This window comes from Notamacropus eugenii, chromosome 6, assembly GCF_028372415.1.
Source record: "Notamacropus eugenii isolate mMacEug1 chromosome 6, mMacEug1.pri_v2, whole genome shotgun sequence".
Taxonomy (NCBI): Eukaryota; Metazoa; Chordata; class Mammalia; order Diprotodontia; family Macropodidae; genus Notamacropus; species Notamacropus eugenii.
This window is the reverse complement of record NC_092877.1, coordinates 210,948,211-210,964,661: the sequence shown is the minus strand read 5'-3', so window position 1 is coordinate 210,964,661 and position 16,451 is coordinate 210,948,211. Positions and strand designations below refer to the sequence as shown.

The window sequence follows — 16,451 nt, the reverse complement described above, 5'->3', positions numbered from 1 at the left end:
CTGGGGCTTATTGATTTCTAGGTATCAGATACAGGTCTAAGGAATGCATGAATAGCACTGAAATTACTCCGAATGCTTCAGAAGCTTCTTTTTCTTATTGGTTTGGTTTTTTTTAAAGCAAAACATGACCAGAGTTACTACTGAATGGCACCTAATGATGTGTTTCATAGTACGCAGCAATGCCCTTAGATAATCTATACTGAAGATATGAGTGATTGAAAAATATCTTTGTATAATAGGAGCTTCTTAGGAAGTCTCTGAATTTATGTTTCAATGGTTGCTGAATCCTTGGATTCATTCTCAAGAGCATACATTGAGAATTAGACACAAGTCACTGTGTCTTCTTTGAAGTCAATAATAATACAACAACCTTGTGGTTTTATGTGGATTTTTTTTAATAAATAACATCTAGCACAGTTCTGTGACCACAGAAGTGTTTGATAGATGTTCTTCAAGATAATTGATTAGTGTAAACACAGAAGGGCAGTCCTGAAATTGAAGGGCCCATAATGAAGCAATTTGCAACATTTCTTTTTAAACAGATAGTCTGGTCTGTATGTTTATTGGGCCACGTATTTTTAAAACTACCACAGTTCCACTTGTGATAGTTTATTTTCTTAGACAAATAACACTTTCAGTCTTACATGTATGTGATAATTTTTAGAGGTATGTAAAATTATAAGTTTATACTGTCTCACTACACTAAATGCTTTCTAAAACTTTGTCATAATTATAATTTTTCTTTATTTAAAAAAGGTTTAATTGTTGTTGTTATTTCTTATATCTGCCATTTCCCCATTTTAAAAAAATCTGCCCTAATTTCTTGGACTTTTCAGAACAATGCAGATTTCATTCCTTCAACGTACATTTATTAAGCATCTACTGTGTACCAAGACACTGTGCTAGATGCTGATCGGACAATCTGTTGATTATATCCAATCTTCTTATTTTTTATTTAGACAATTGTTTATATTCCTGAGAATTTAGAAAATAGTTTACAAGGAACCACTAACTAAATTTGATGTTTTTCCAACTAAAATGCCACAGTAGTTCTATATCCCTTTTCACACTTCATTTTAGATGTAAAGGTTTTAGTGGACATGTATATGTGTTTTTTTTTTTTAATGTATATTACCATGGCCAGTGTATATGTTTGTTTAGTTTTTTAAAATGTCTACACCAGATTGATGTTGCTATCATGGGCAACTATATGACCCAAAGTTTCTTTTATTCCCTAATGAAAAATCTGTTTTAAATAAAAGTCTATGACATGTTTTCAGTCTAAGATGATCTAGACTATCAGTTTTTCTTTTTTCCTTTTCACTCTCAGGGAAGAGTCTCAGAGGTAGTAGAGAAAGGAAAATGGTGCCATGGCCTGCATTTGGTTCCAAGTGACATAAGTGCAATAGACTGAGATTCCAACAGAAATATCATAGATTATACAAAACTCCTGACCCTGAGAATCATAGTAGTTGAGATCTTGTAAATGTCAAGTCCTTTCACTTAGTATTGGCACTGCACTTACTTTGGAATTTTTCTTAACAATCCTAGGTACCCGTAAAGAATCTGCTCCCCAAGTTCTGCTTCCAGAAGAGGAGAAAATTATAGTGGAAGAAACTAAAAGTAATGGTCAGACTGTGATAGAGGAAAAGTAAGATGTTTTCCAACAGTTCAAAGGGGGTTGCAAATTCAAAATTTGATACCTGTCTGCTGTCTCTACCCCTATTCCGTTCCCTGGATGGAACTGCCACTGTCAATGGTGAAGCTTGAGGAGAGTGGGCTTATAGTTATAAATGCTTTTCACTGTTCTTCCACAGGCTGAATCTTGCTTTGAGTAAGAATTCTGCCATTTACACAAATCAGTTGAGTTTTAAACCCTTCTAATTCAGGTGTCACCATTGTAACATTGGAAAAATTAATATTTAAGAGTATAGCAGGGGTGTGGTACCTGCAGCCTCAAGGCCACATGTGGCCTTATAGGCCCTTGGCTGCTGGCCTTTTGACTGAGTCCAAGTTTTCCTTTTATTAAGGGAATTTGTTCTGTGAAATATGAACTTGAGGACCTAGAGGGCCACTTGTGGCCTCCAGATCACAGGTTTCCCACCCCTGGTAGAGCAACAACTTAACAAATACTCTGACAGGTACTCTATTGACTAAGTTATTTTAATGTAACTGCTCAGCTGAATAGCAATATTTAATGTGCCATATTATATTTTATTTCCAGGAGTCTTGTTGACACAGTGTATGCATTAAAAGATGAAGTTCAAGAATTAAGACAGGTGGGTATATGTAGTCAAAAAAGTAAAATCCTGTATAAATGCATGCATACATTGGCACATCCCTAATTATGCATAGAAAATCATGTCTTCAAGTAGTTTAATGTTTTAAAGAAATATTTCACATACCTGTTCAAGAGAGGGAGAGAGGGTTCACTGATTTTTTTTTTTTTTTATAAAAAGACCCAAGCCATTCAGCAGTCTCAGGTGGTTCTCTCTAGCAATTTACTTGAGGCTGATGACAACAGGAAAAAAAAAATCACACCACTCATCTCAGCCTTAGCCTGTTAGATATATCTTGGGGGTACCAGGATAAGGATGGAAAATAGCCACAATCCTACAAAAGAGTTCCATGTTTTTTTATGCTTACTCAGATTGTAATCACACTAGATTAATTGTAATCCCTAAGTGATCATCTACTTGAAAATATCCAGTAAAGGAGAATTCACTGTCTCTTAAGCCTATTCCACTGTTGAGTAGGTGGGCTTTTTTTGGTATCACTACTTATTTTTTGATTCTCAAGGGCCTGTTCTAAGTATTTGAAGACCAACTCTAATTGTTAGGAAGTTTTTCTTTAAATTGAAACTGAATCTGTATCTCCGCAGCTTCGACCCGTTTCTCTTCCATTATTCTACTTGTCCACTGTCTGGGACCAAGTAGAAAGAGTCTAATACCATTTCCATAGAATAGCCCTTGCCATTCTCTTAGTCCTTCAGTTATAAGGTTGTCTTTTATTATGATCTAGACCTGTGCTGCCATTGGTATTGGAAACTCTCAGTGCTGAAACTTGTTATCAGTGCTGATCAGCAGCTGTCCTGGAAACTAGGCTTATGGTTGCTTAGACTTGGTTGGGGGATCTAAGTGGCTAAATGATTTGGCATTATATGTTAGGTTTTCCTAACTGAGACCAGCTTTCTATTATTCATATGAGGTTATATGGGCAGCAAAATTTGTCATAAGATTAAAATTTTAGCTAATGAACTAACCACTTACATAATTACTCTTCCCGCAGCTTCACTCTAGTATCCTTGCCTATTCTAGCCCTCTTACCCTCCACCATATTGCCAGTATTCCACTGATAATTCATAGGCACTCCAAAAGAGAATAATTTGACTACAAAAGTATTAAGAGAAGACCTTTCAAAATAAATAAAATTCTAAATTATTTTTGTAATATTAATTTTTGACCACGTGCTATGAAAATCAAACATATCATGAATGAGGTCTTCGGAAAAAATGAACTCCTTCAAAATAAATCAACACTTGATTCAGTCTTTGTTCAAACTATAACTTATTATAATTCTGTCTCATTTTTCAAGATAAAGCCCAATTAAAACCTTTATTATTATCTGTTTTGAGGGCATGCACTTTATTTGATCTTTTTCTGATACCAGTTATTTTTGAATAATGGCTCTGCTGGAGGATTGCTGTATTTCTGACCCTCCAACTCCAGGTCTTCTCTTCTCCAGGTTAAATATCACCAGTTCTTCCAATTAATCCTCTTTTGATGTGGTTTCCAATTCTTCCACCATCCTTCTCTCCTATCCCTACAGCTCTCTAATTTGTCATTGTCCCTCCTCAAATGAAGTCCTAGAAACTAAGCGTGATGTTTCAGCATCATGGGTATGGTAAACATCATGCCAGTCACTGTAGCCTATCACATTAACTTTTTTGGCTTTTATTTCACACTGTTTGCTACTTAATGAATTTGAAGTCGTCTAAAAAACCCAGGTCTTTTTCATATGAACTATTTTCCGGACATACCCCCGTCATCTTGTACAGTACTTGTATAGTTAATTTTTAAAATTCAAGTATGGGACTTTTACAAGGGCAGCTAGGTAATACAGTTGATAGAGCACCAGATCTAGAGTCAGAAAAACTCATCTTCCTGAATTCAAAGGTTGCCTCAGACTCTTACTAGCTCTGTGACCCTGGACAAGTCATGTAACCCTTTTTACCTCAGTTCCTCATCTCTAAAAATGAGCTGGAGAAGGAAATGGCAAAACACTCTTATTATCTTTTGCAAATGGGATCAAGAAGGGCCAGACACAACTGAAATGACTGAATAACAACAAAAATGGAATTTTGCATTTGTCCCTGTTTCATGTCATTAGATTTGGCACAGTGTTGCAACCTGTCTTTTTGGATCTAGACTCAGTCACCCTAAAGTATTTGCTGTTTCTCCCAGCTTGATGTCTCCTGGAAATTTTATAGGCATATGATTTCTGCTTTCATCTATGCTATTAACAAAAGTGTTGAAAAGCACAGAGCCCAAAACAGATTATTGGTTATACTCCATCGTTGTCTTCCTTCCAAGTTGACATCAACCCATTCATATTTTTTGGTGGGGTGGCGGTGAGGGCTTTAGCATTCAACTGGTTTTGAACGCATCCAACTATACTATCATAATTTTTCCCATTGTTTACAAGATGACATGAGAGACTGCCAAATACTTTGTAGAAATCCAGGTTTGTAATTTGTGATCTTTGCCTGATCTACCATCTAGTACCAATATCAAAAGGGAAAATGAGGTTAATCTAGCATTGACTAATTTTTAAAAATCATATTCTTCCTTATTGATTACCATTTCCTTTCTAAATGCTCCCAAGCTATCTTTTTACTAATGTGTTCTTTTAAATTTTGCCAGAAATGAAAGTCAACTCACTGGTTTATCATCCACAGACTTCATTCTCTTCCCTTTTTAAAAAATTAAGACAATATTTACTGGTCTCCTGCCTTATAGCACATCTCCACTGATTGTTCAGCAATCACAGCCAACCTTTTCCAGTGTCTTGGGTTATAGTCTTTCTAAATCAGGTGATTTGAACTCACTGAGGGCGGCTAGGACACTGCCTTACTATCTTCTTCTTGCCCATTTTTTGTCCTATTTTTATCAGTCTAAAGCTCACTCTCCTTAGCAGAAAAAAATGAAGCGCCCCCCCCCCCCAAAAGTTGAGGAGTAACACATTCTCTCCATTTTCCCATCATCATCCCATCTACCCCAAGCAGCGGCCTGAGCTTTTTCTTTTATTTCCTTTATAACGTAGCTAAAGAGACCTTTTTTTTCCTTCTCTACTCCATTCAGTTCAATTTGAATGTTAGTACTTTTGTTACTATTGTAATATTTCTATAGAACCATAGTAATGTTTTTTATTTTTCACTCATACTTCTGTTTTCTGGGCATTGCTTTTAATAATCAAAATCATTCAACTTATTCCCTGTTAATTCCATTATTATCCTATTTGGATAGTTCCTTTTCATTTCTGAAATGTTCTATATTTATGACTTAAGAACTTCATTCTGGAGATCTTCCCATCCTTTTAGGTTATTTTTCCTACTAGAACTTTAGGCTATAATATCTTTCTTAGTCTTTCTGGAAATCCTTCAGCATCTACTTGAGCATAATCTAAGGCAGGGGTGGGGAAGCTGTGGCCTCAAGGCCACTCTTTGATTGAATCCGAACTTCACAGAAAAAAATCCCCTTAATAAAAGAATTTGTTCTATAAAACTTGGATTCAGTCAGAAGGCCTCACCCAAGGACCTTTAAGACCATATGTGACTTTAAGGCCACAGATTCCCCACCCCTGAATTAAAGGTATATATGTCAGATTATAGTTGTCTTTCCTCTCATTTTCTATCATGAATTCCTAAATGCTTAGGTCTTTTGCATTAGGATTCACCTTGTTTATTACCAAGACTTTGTCTCTATCTCTGTACCTATGTCTTTCTGTCTGTCTGCATATGTACACATATGTCTGAGGACATAAATTTCATTCTTTTGTCTCTCGTGGGATATTGTCTTCTATGAATTACTGATCCATTCTATTGATATTCTTCTTTTTTGTTGTTATCTACTAAAGTTTTTAGTATTTGACTTGGTACAAGTAGGCAGTTTCTCCCTACCCCTTCACTTTCTTTTCTTCTTTTCTTTCTTTTCTTTTCTTCCTTTTCTTCCTTTTCTTTCTTTTCTTTCTTTCTTTCTTTCTTTCTTTCTTTCTTTCTTTCTTTCTTTCTTTCTTTCTTTCTTTCTTTCCTTCCTTCCTTCCTTCCTTCCTTCCTTCCTTCCTTCCTTCCTTCCTTCCTTCCTTCCTTCCTTCCTTCCTTCCTCCCTCCCTCCCTCCCTCCCTCCCTTCCTTTCTCCCTTCCTTCCTTCCTTTCCTTTTCTTTCTTTTTTTATTTTAAGTTTTCAACATTCATTTCCTCAAAATTTTGAATTCCAAATTTAGTCTCCATCTGTCCCCTCCCCCCATTTCAAAATGCCTTGCATCCTGATTGTCCCTTCCACCAGTGTGTCCTCCCTTCTAACACCCCTCCTTCCCTTATCCCCATCTTCTCTCTTGTTCTGTAGGGCAAGATAACTTTCTATACCCTTACCTGTATTTCTTATTTCCCAGTTGTACACAAAAACAATTCTCAACATTTGTTCCTAAAACTTCGAGTTCCAACTTCTCTTCCTTCTTCCCTCCCCACCCATCCCCACTGAGAAGGCAAGCAATTGAATATAGGCTATATATGTGTAGTTTTGCAGATGACTTCCATAATGTCATGTTGTATAAGACTGTATTTCCCCTCCATTCTATCCTGCCCCCCATTTATTCTGTTCTCTCTTTTGACCTTGTCCCTCCCCAAGAGTGTTTACTTCTAATTGCTCCCTCCTCCCATTTGCCCTCCCTTCTATCATCCCTCCTTCCATCATCCCCCCTTCCATCATGCCCCCTTCCATCATGCCCCCACCCTGCTTATTCCCTTCTCCCCTACTTTCCTGTAGTGTATGATAGATTTTCATACCAAATTGAGTGTGCATGTTATTCCTTCCTTGAGCCAAATGTGATGAGAGTAAGCATCACGTTTTTCCTCTCACCTCCCCCCTTTTCCTCTCCATTGGAAAAGCTTTTTCTTCCCTCTTCTATGAGAGATAATTTGCCCCATTCCATTTCTCCCTTTCTCCTCCCAATATATTCCTCTCTCACCCCTTAATTTTATTTTTTTAGATATGATCCCTTCCTGTTCAACTCACCCTGTGCTCTCTGTCTGTGTGCGTGTGTGTGTGTATGTGTGTGTGTGTGTGTGTGTGTGTGTGTGTGTGTGTGTGTATGTATGTATGTATGTATTCCCTCCAACTATCCAGATACTGAGAAAAGTTTCAAGAGTTACAAATATTATCTTTCCATGTAGGAATGTAAACAGTTCAACTTTGGTAAGTCCCTTGTGATTTCTCTTTCCTTTTTACCTTTTCATGCTTCTCTTGATTCTTGTGTTTGAAAATCAGATTTTCTTTTCAGCTCTGGTCTTTTCATCAAGAATGCTTGAAAGTCCTGTTTCACTGAAAGACCATTTTTTCCCCTGAAAAAATACTCAGTTTTGCTGGGTAGGTGATTCTTGGTTTTAGTCCTAGTTCCTTTGACTTCTGGAATATCCTATTCCAAGCCCTTCAGTGTCTTAATGTAGAAGCTGCCAGACCTTGTGTTATCCTGATTGTATTTCCACAATACTTGAATTGTTTCTTTCTAGCTGCTTGTGATATTTTCTCCTTGACCTGAATTTGGCCACAATGTTCCTAGGAGTTTCTCTTTTTGGATCTCTTTCAGGAGGTGACTGGTGGATTCTTCCAATATTTATTTTGCCCTCTGATTCTAGAGTGTCAGGGCAGTTTTCCTTGATAATTTCATGAAAGATGATGTCTAGGCTCTTTTTTTGATCATGGCTTTCAGGTTGTTCCATAATTTTTAAATTGTCTCTCCTTGGTCTGTTTTGCAGGTAAGTTTTTCCAGTGAGATATTTCACATTATCTTCCATTTTTTCATTCTTTTGGTTTTGTTTTATAAATTCTTGGTTTCTCATAAAGTCATTAGCCTCTATCTGTTCCATTCCAGTTTTTAAAGAACTGTTTTCTTCAGTGAGCTTTTCAATCCCTTTTTCCATTTGGCTAATTCTGCTTTTTAAAGCATTCTTCTCCTCCTTGGCTTTTTGAACTTCTTTTGCCAATTGAGTTAGCCTATTTTTAAAGGTGTTATCTTCTTCAGCATTTTTTTCAGTCTCCTTTAGCAAGCTATTGACTCGCTTTTCATGATTTTCTTGCATCGTTCTCATTTCTCTTCCCAATTTTTCCTCCACCTCTCTTACTTGATTTTCAAAATCCCTTTTGAGCTCTTCCATGGCCTGAGACCACTGAATATTTATTTTGGATGTTTGGGATATAGAAGCCTCGACTTTTATGTCTTTCCCTGATGGTAAGCATTGTTCTTCCTCATCTGAAAGGATGGGAGAAGATATCTGTTCACCAAGAAAATAACCTTCTATAGTCTTTTTTTTTTCCCCTTTTTTGGGCATTTTCCCAACCAGTTACTTGACTTTTGGGTCCTTTGTCAAGAGTACAGTATATTCTGGGGACTTGTAAGTTTTCAGTTCCCCCAAAGTGGCACAATCAAGGAGAGCAGTTTATTCCTCAGGGTCCTCCAGCTCTGCCATGCCCTAGGACCATGCTCAGGGCTGAGATTGAGATCAGTTGCTCAGTTCCTCCAGGGGCTTTAAGCTGAGCCTCTTCAGCAGTGGACCCAGGCTGCTGCTGCAGCCAGGGTTATGGGAGGATCCTGTTCCCTTCTTGCTCTGATTGAAAAGGCCCTCTCACTGACCTTTGGCCACTGTGGGTTAAGGGATCTGCGAACTGCTGCTTCTGCTGGGGATCCTGTCCCCAAAGCCTGCTGCAGTTCTGCTCCTCCTGGTGCCACATGGCCCAGGCTAAGCTGTGTGCAGCTCTGGTCCAGTGTGACACACCCTTCCTGTTGGCCTTCCAGGGCACCCTGGGCTGGAAATCTCCTCCACTCCATTGTTCTGTGGCTTCTGCTGCTCTAGAATATTTTACGGGCTGTAGGGGCAGAGCTGGAGTATATGTGTCTTCCTACTCTGCCATCTTGTCTCTGCCTCTCCCTACACTTTCTTAAAGCCCTTTTGACCCGGGGCTCAAGATAAATGTTTTTATTTTGTCTTATCACTTCTCATTACCTGAACTCTCATTTCAGTATTTAATTCATGGTTCAGAAATCCACGTCATATTCTCAGATACCGTCTTCCACTTTTTTTCTGCTCCATTCAGTTAGCATCAATGATGAAAACATTTCATATATCTCTTCTAAGTTCTTCACTTTTTCCCTGGAACTTCTTAGTACTTAGCCATGCTTCCTAGGTTTATTTTGGCAGGCTTAATATTATTTCCTCATGAAAATCACTAGTTGTGAAATTTGTTTAGGCTTATTAGGAAGCTTTCCAGCACTTCATGGATATTTGCTCCCAGAAAATAGCTCTGTTATTCATGTCAGGTTAACAGTGATCTCATTGATAGCCCCCATTAGGGAGTTACCTTCCACTGCTACTGGATGAACTCTCCTCAGATAGACCTGCACCAGCTTTCTTTAGTGTACAAAAAACCACTAATATTCAGAGGGTGCAGCTCTGTTCTCTAAAGACAGATGCTCACCTACCTATGAAATACCTCCATATATTCAGGGCTACTTCTGCTTTCCTTCCTTTTCAGTGCTAGTTCTTCTAACCACTAGGCAAGCAAAGTTTAGAGATTCCCCTCTGATTCTTCAGATTCTTTCCTTTTTGAAGGACTATTTCCATTCTTTCAAAGAAGATTTTGTAGATTTTTTTAAAATAGAAAGTAGAGATAGATTTCTGCTACTCTTTCACCTTCTCAAGTATGAAGAGCAACATGTATTTTTTGAAATATAGCTGATTTTTTTGTCTTTATTAGAAACACAAACATAGCCCATCCTACTCAGGTGACTGCAAAATTCCTCTTGCTGTAAGTGAAGTTCTTTTTGGCAGTGCTTAGTCACTGGGGCCTCCTGAGTGCAGCTTGCTTTTTATAGTAGATGTTGTTAAGATTTCTTAGATTGGCATTTAGCAAGCTTCCTTCCAAAAGCCTCAGTGAAGCAGAAGCTAGTTTTGTTGTCAAAGAGATTCTCAAACAGAACTCCCTACCCCTTTTACTTCCTTATTTTTTTCTGTTCTCTTTCCATGATAAAAATGCCAAGCCAAAAGATATCTGAAATGTGTCAGAGAAGGCTAGCTCAGTAGCTCTGATGGTCGAATGCCTAGCTCATTTGGATCTTGAGAAGATAAAATTTAAAGTCACTGGACTCACATGGCTTTAAATTTTATTACCATAGCACTAGATTAGCACCGTATTAGAGAAACTATTAGGAAATGCCAACTTCTTTGGTTTATAAAGCCTTATCTTCATCCATTTTTTAAACTATTGAGGATGTGTCACTCTTGCCCCACAGGATTATTTCTCTCCAGCCCCAACATTCCAAAAAAAATTATACTCACTTAACAAATTAGCCAGTTCATCATTGCCATTTTAGAAGAACTGTTATTTCTTAGTATGTATTTGGCCTCCTGTGCCCATTTCTACAGTCAAAATAGAAGAGATGGCATTTTACTTTTGGAGAAAGTAATGACCTTATTGCTTGTTCCATTGTTTTCTCACTAGGGACAGATTTATAGTCTTATCTGAGAATGAACTGTTACTGAACAGCCATTCCATTCATTACTCAGAGTATGGCATATCATTACTTTGATTCCTTTGCAAAGTACTTGTTGGTAATTGTGAACAACAAAGGAGCAGGATGTAGGGACGTAGTATATCATCCTATTTTCTGCGTTCTTATGATACATCAGCACACAGGGATTGTGTATACAAATGTTCGTGTAAAAAAAAAAAGAATCTTTAACAAGGGACTTTAGGATTATTTTCCTTTGCGGACATGTTTTGGATCCCAGTAGCAGTTGTACATAAAGAAACACTTAAATGAAGTTTCCATTAGGCATTTCTCCTTTATGATGCCAGGAAATTATGTAAGCTCTTTTGGGGTGTTGAATAAATATGTTGCATCGTAACAGTACTAGAATCTGCACTAGACTTTCATTAAATGAGTCCTTGGAATTCTTTTCTTGGCAGCATGTATTTTGGGGAAAGAAAGTTCTGTTCAGTGCTGAAAATAAATTAACATGTCATCTGGTTTTTTTTTTCCCCACAGGATAACAAAAAAATGAAGAAATCTTTAGAGGAAGAGCAAAGAGCACGCAAAGATCTGGAAAAGCTTGTAAGGAAAGTCTTAAAGAATATGAATGATCCTGCTTGGGATGAAACCAATTTATAATGAACTTGCCTTTTTTTCTTTCTATTGAAAGACCAGTGATTTAGACCAAACTGGGAATGCCTTCTGACATGAGTCAGTATTACATCAAGCGCACTGCAAAGCAGGATTTAACTGAATGGAGTGGTTATCTTGCCTGTCATGTGTACAGAAAAGATCTTGTTTATTGCGTGTATAGAAATGATGAAATCATTTAGTGAAGAGTCCATATGTGGTGATAAGAGACCATGGCTCCCGAACTGCATTAAATTAAATTTGTTAGCATCTAAATTACCTCATTTTACGGAAAGTGCAGTGACTGACTAAAAGTTCATGTTTCTCATCAGTGACTTTTAATTGAACATATATAAATATATACATATATATATTTCTTGTAAATATCTATAATTTTTAATGCATACATGGTTGTTACATCTGGGCTGACACCGTGCTAGAATTTCCTTTCCTCTTATCTTTACGGTCACAAGGGTTAGAAGGCATATTCATGCATTCATCTGAGTGGAAGATAAGAATGTCTAAATCCTGTTTGTAGTTCATCCTTTTTGTTCCAAGCTCCCGTACTCTCATCACAATATGAAAAATACATTCTATTCTAGTACACTAAAGTAATTTAACCTTATTTACATCTGTCCAAACATTAAAATAGCTTGTAAGTCTTTGCTGAAAACAGTATTAAAAATATTAATGATGCAGAAGTTCTGAGCCCAGGATCATTCAGCTATTTTAAGTGAAGAGCCCATGATTCATACATTCATTTGACAAACTGACATCCTCCACGAATGTGGCCAATTAAAGATATATGCAATTGTTTCCTTTGTCTAATTATTGTGAGTATCAGGATTATTTACTATATTTTTTGAGATCACATACAGGCTTTTATGTATAGATCGTTAGCAACTTGATGAAGTGCACTGATTGTCCTCCCTCCAAAAAGGGGAATCTAAAACCAGATTATGTAAATAAAATGTATTATTTATTATACAATCACTGCAGCCAACAAAAACAAATAGAGGTAATGTTAGGAGCTAACATTCACAGATAGGGTTTCTGTATTAGGCCAGTCCAAATTCTATGAGATCTATTTTTCCATCAGGATGCAGCAAATGTTAGCACAATGCTCTGTGGGAGAGGTTTTCCCTTCTCTGGCAAATATAAAGCAATATCTACATTTTATGCTCAGCCAACTGAAAGTTTTAAAGTTTAAACTTTCCCTCTCTTCCTTTCCCTCCCCTTCTGCACACCCTCTGTATAAACTGCAAAGCTATTGGGGAAATGGAAGTCTGGGATTATATTTGCTTTTCTGAGCCTTTCTGGCAGCCTCAGTCTTGCATTTAAAAATCTTACCAGTGGCTTGGAGTAGATAAAAGCCCTGCCTAAGGCATAGCCACTTTCTGTTCTGCTTCAGTGATGTAAGACCTATGATCCCAGGAACTTCAATGTTTCATATTTCACACAGATTGTTTCCTTTTTATTCTTGATTAAGTCAGTTTTCAAATGAAGTGAATTGTTTCATAGAGCATGTACAAAATCATTTTTAAGAGGCAAAAACCTGCAATGCTGTATAGTGGGACTCTTGGCAAAAGACTTAGAAAGGCTAGCTAGCCTCTGACATCAGAAGGGTATCAGGTACAAATTGTAGACTGTACCCAGGAAGGCAATTGATTGAATTTAGGAATTTTCTGTATACTAGGCTTAAGAAAAAAGGAGCATTTTCCCCTTAATAATACCTTTATTCTGATACACTAATTCCCTTTGAAATGGCAATTTTAAAAGGATTTGGATCTCTCTGATAATTGTGGTTTCCTGTGAGTTTCATCTCATTAAAGGTTCTGGTCCTGAATTTGTTTAATTTAACTCAGTGGCCCAGTTAATCATCTTTTTAGAAACATTGTACACACAAACCTTTTGTTGTGGTATACAATCTGTCATTAATCTAATTGATGAGAAAATTGGGGGTGGGGAATAAGTGAATTTTGACATTCTGATTCAAGATTCAGAATTTCCAACAAGCTGTAGTTCACATGTAATGCAGATATGACAAGATGAAAAATATCAGCTTTTTTATTTAGGAAGTTTTCTTAAAGGTGGATTTTGTTCCTTAATTACTTATGGTTGAAAGGACATGGCAAAGGAAAACAATACAAAGGAGGAAAGTATTTAAGTTTGCCTTCTTTAGCAGATTTTAACTCAGGAACAACTTTGATCTGATCTTCTTTCCATCACTTTGTAAAAGGTGGTATCCGCTGTGTCTCTTTGCTGAGAGATATAACATCTGTCCTAGCTGAAGAACTACTCTAGCCGACAGCATATGCCAGGATAGAGCTCTTACAGAACATGCCTTAAATAGTAGAATGAAGTATTTAAATTCAAGTGTGATGGTGTTTTTAATGTCTCATTCCTTCATCTAAGGGATGGTCATTAAGATGACCGTGTTAATGCATTGCCTTTTCTTTCTGTAGATCCCAAACCTTGAATTAATAAGTCAGGTTTTTGGGAAGCAGAGAAAATGCATCTCGAGTGTTTCTTTTTTTTAATGTGTTCTTTTGTACATATACTCTATATGTTTCACCGTGTGACCTTCTGAGGGGTTGGGAATTTGATATAAACATTAAAAATGGGGCACTGTGTATTTAACCTTTGAAAGGGTTACTTCTTTGCTCTCACCTTTTATGGATGAGGAGATGAAGCCATTTCTTATCCTATAGATGTGAAGCACTTTCAGTTCTAAACTGTGTTTGAAATGTAGCATCTGAAATTCTTTTGGTGTACTTAATGATGTATGTGCTTGTTTGTCTCACCATGTGTCATGACATCCTGGACATTAAACAACTGACTGCCTTTGTATAGATTTTCTTAATTGCCAATTGTTTGTTTAGGAAATCTAGAGCATCCATTTACAATAACTCTGGAGAAAATTTTAATCTAAATGTCACAGATAATGTCCTGGTATTGACTACTACAATGTTTATGCTACATTGTTGTAATTAATATTAAACGATGATTTTTTTCCTATATTATGAAGCATTGTCATTTCATCCTGTGGATTTTCTGTGTTTTATTAATAAATAAATGAATTTTTTATGACCAGAAAAATTTGAAGAACATGGTAGACCTCAGTAAACTAGGAACCTGTGAGAAAATTCGAGGTAAAATTACAAGAATTCCCCTCCCTGAGTAAATAGCATGTGCTTAGTGCTGAAGATACAAAACAAAAAAAGCAGAAATCAAAAAAACCAATCACCATAATTTCCCTCTTCTCCCTCCCCCCCAAATGAAACAAACAAAAAAATAAAAATCAACACTTGACAAAGAAGATTATTCTAGGTAGAAAAATTAAGTTGTCAATAGAATATGTAGAAAGTCAGACAAATTTTATTAGCAAGTCAATTGCATATTAGTAATCAAGCCTGGATGGAGTTAGAAGAGTAGCAACTTAAAAAAATGATTAGTCTTTCAGTATTCTTACAGCTTATTAACACCAAAGGTGGCCTTGCCTCGCCTTTACCACCCAACTAGTGATTCTCCATCCCTGACCTCTGAATTTTACAATTACAAAGTAAAGCTTTTGCCCTTAAAACTAAAGAACTTTCGACTAATGAGGTAGATTTACACAAACTCAACAACCTTGCACAGCCCTCCCTCAAAACAGTCAAGCGCAAGTTATGTCTTCATTTCTGTGATGACATGGTCTTCTTCAGCAGCGAAGGACAAACACAACCCTGTGAGTAGACTCAGCTCCTCCTCTCCTATCTCTGACCCCCGCCCCTTCCTTCCCTCCAAAGGAAGGTAAATTTGGATGGCCAAAAGATACCCAGTTGACTTAGGGTTTTACTATCTAGTTTCCCTCCGCTCCCTTCAAGCCTACCTCACTCTGATGCTCAGACACCATGGGGCCCCTGGCCCCTGCCTAAAGGCTCTCCTCTCAACCCTCCTGGGTTTTCAGAGTGCTTATCAATAGTAACTGTTGCTGTTTCCCTCTCAGCCTGATGCCTTTCTTTTCTTTGCCTCATTAAAGGGGCCATGCCCCGGCTACTTCTTAAACAGGCCTATTTCAGTGAATGGGCATGCCTCACCCTAAGTGAGTACCTGCATACACCTTGGGGGCCAAGGTCTCCCAATGCATTCTGGGTCATCTCCAGTCATCCTGAGGACTATCTGGTCACTGGATATAAATGGCTCTGGAGGAGAGAAGTGAGGCTGGTGACCTGCACAGCCCTCCCTCACTCAAAACAAAGTCATGTGCAAGTTATGTTGTCATTTCTCTGATGGCATGGTCTTCTTTGGCAACGAAGGACGAACACAGCAATGCCATTGTCCAAAGCAGCTCTTCAAAACTGCCTCAAACCTGCCAAGGTTCTCACTCTCCCACCCTCTCAGCAAACAACATTCATTGCCTTGTAATTTACAGGAAAAAAATGGAACCCGTTCAATATGAGCTCCATCTTCTTGGCCTCTTTTCCATCTCATATCACTGATGTGCCTTCTACCTCTCTTCCTTCACGTCTGTCTCACCTGAAAACGTGGGCAATCTTTACCAAAACTAAGTGACCCCATTCCATCCCGTCTCTTTCAACAGACTGGCCCTCTGTCATCCCCAGCTGATCATCTTTTTCATCTTTCTCTGTCTCATGGCTCTTTCCCCCATCCTCACTTGCTCCTTCCACCTCAGCTAATTATTGTCCTGTATCTCTAATGTCCTTTTGAGGCTGAACTCCTTCAGTAGATGGCCCCATTTTCTATCATACTCCCTTCTTAACCCATTATGATGTCTTTCCGACCTCATCATTTCACCAAAAATGCTCTCTCCAAAGTTACCAGTGACCTTGTTTGCCAAATCCAGTGGCCTTTCCCCAAACCTCATTCTCTTTGACCTCTCTGCATCCTATCACACTGTTTATCATCCTCTTTTTGATACTTTTTTCTCCAGATTTTCAGGACTTCATTCACTCTTGATTGTCCTCCTGCCTATTAGACTGCTTCTCAGTCTCCTTTGTTGGATCTTCCCATCACAC

The 16,451-nt window shown here is 37.7% G+C and overlaps 1 protein-coding gene across 11 annotated transcripts in view; it reads left to right on the top strand.

The window, feature by feature from the left end:
- ARHGEF7 (Rho guanine nucleotide exchange factor 7) overlaps positions 1–14,451 on the top strand; it is a 311,991-nt gene extending 297,540 nt beyond the window's left edge. For all 11 annotated transcript variants that reach the window (XM_072621961.1, XM_072621952.1, XM_072621953.1 and 8 more), the window contains 3 exons: positions 1,552–1,651; positions 2,225–2,279; positions 11,320–14,451. In XM_072621961.1, coding sequence (XP_072478062.1) covers positions 1,552–1,651; positions 2,225–2,279; positions 11,320–11,442 — 278 coding nt within the window. In that variant the 3' untranslated portion in view covers positions 11,443–14,451. The remainder of the gene's footprint in view (positions 1–1,551; positions 1,652–2,224; positions 2,280–11,319) is intronic.
- Positions 14,452–16,451: the final 2,000 nt, after the last annotated feature.